Source organism: Austrofundulus limnaeus, unplaced genomic scaffold (genome assembly GCF_001266775.1).
Source record: "Austrofundulus limnaeus strain Quisiro unplaced genomic scaffold, Austrofundulus_limnaeus-1.0 Scaffold766, whole genome shotgun sequence".
In the NCBI taxonomy this organism is placed as follows: domain Eukaryota; kingdom Metazoa; phylum Chordata; class Actinopteri; order Cyprinodontiformes; family Rivulidae; genus Austrofundulus; species Austrofundulus limnaeus.
Genome location: NW_013953168.1, coordinates 237,393 through 238,143, shown reverse-complemented (window position 1 = coordinate 238,143; position 751 = coordinate 237,393). Strand labels below are relative to the sequence as shown.

Sequence of the window (751 nt, the reverse complement as noted above, 5' to 3'; positions counted from 1 at the left end):
CACTGTGACATCACCGCTCACCCAGGGGTCAGCTCAGGTCATGTGACATCACCGCTCACCTCTCATGACGTCACACAGGAAGTGGAACTTCATGCACACGCAGAGGATGTGGTTGATGACGGGGACAGGTATCAGTGTCATACACTCCGCCCACCTGCTGTTGAACCAATCAGCACAGCGCTGCACGCCCTCGTTCACCACACCTGCTCACAAACAACACCTGAGCTCGTTTCACAGGAAACACCTGTCATGGTTTAGAGTGTGAGGATCTTTAGCTGTTAGCTGCAGGTGAGTGACTCCCACTCACTGTCACACTGCATCCTGGTCTTGGAGGTGAACCGCTCCTGGGTGCTGTTCCCACCTGGTCTGGACCGGACCTGGTCATAACCGTACTGAGACGCCACTTCCTTCCTGATGTTCTGGAACCTGGCGCTGACGTTCAGAGCCTCCGACTGAAACTGGTCTTTATTGTCCTGAGACACAGAGGACAGGACGGACCATTAAACCAGTCTTAATCGTTACATTGTTTTATTTATTGTGTGAATTCTTCACATCGTTCTCATTATTCACAGCAGTTTTCTCAACCCATTCTCACTCCCGAGTCGTCACATATTGACGTTTTTCAAAGGTCCCTTTGCGTCCAATTTTGACGCATCAGGTACCCCCCTCGCGTCAGTCCTTGCCGCCCGCGGCTTTTCCAGGTTGTGCCACCAGGGGTCTTTGGGTCGGGGGTCTGAGGTTAACATTAGGG

The 751-nt window shown here is 52.5% G+C and overlaps 1 protein-coding gene across 1 annotated transcript in view; it reads right to left on the bottom strand.

Annotated features, from left to right (window-relative positions):
* Positions 1–751, bottom strand: part of dcst1 (DC-STAMP domain containing 1) — a gene marked incomplete in the record, with an annotated part of 11,403 nt that overhangs the window by 6,963 nt on the left and 3,689 nt on the right. The window contains 2 exon segments of the mRNA XM_014028470.1: positions 60–203; positions 308–473. Of these exon segments, the coding sequence (XP_013883924.1) occupies positions 60–203; positions 308–473 (310 nt within the window).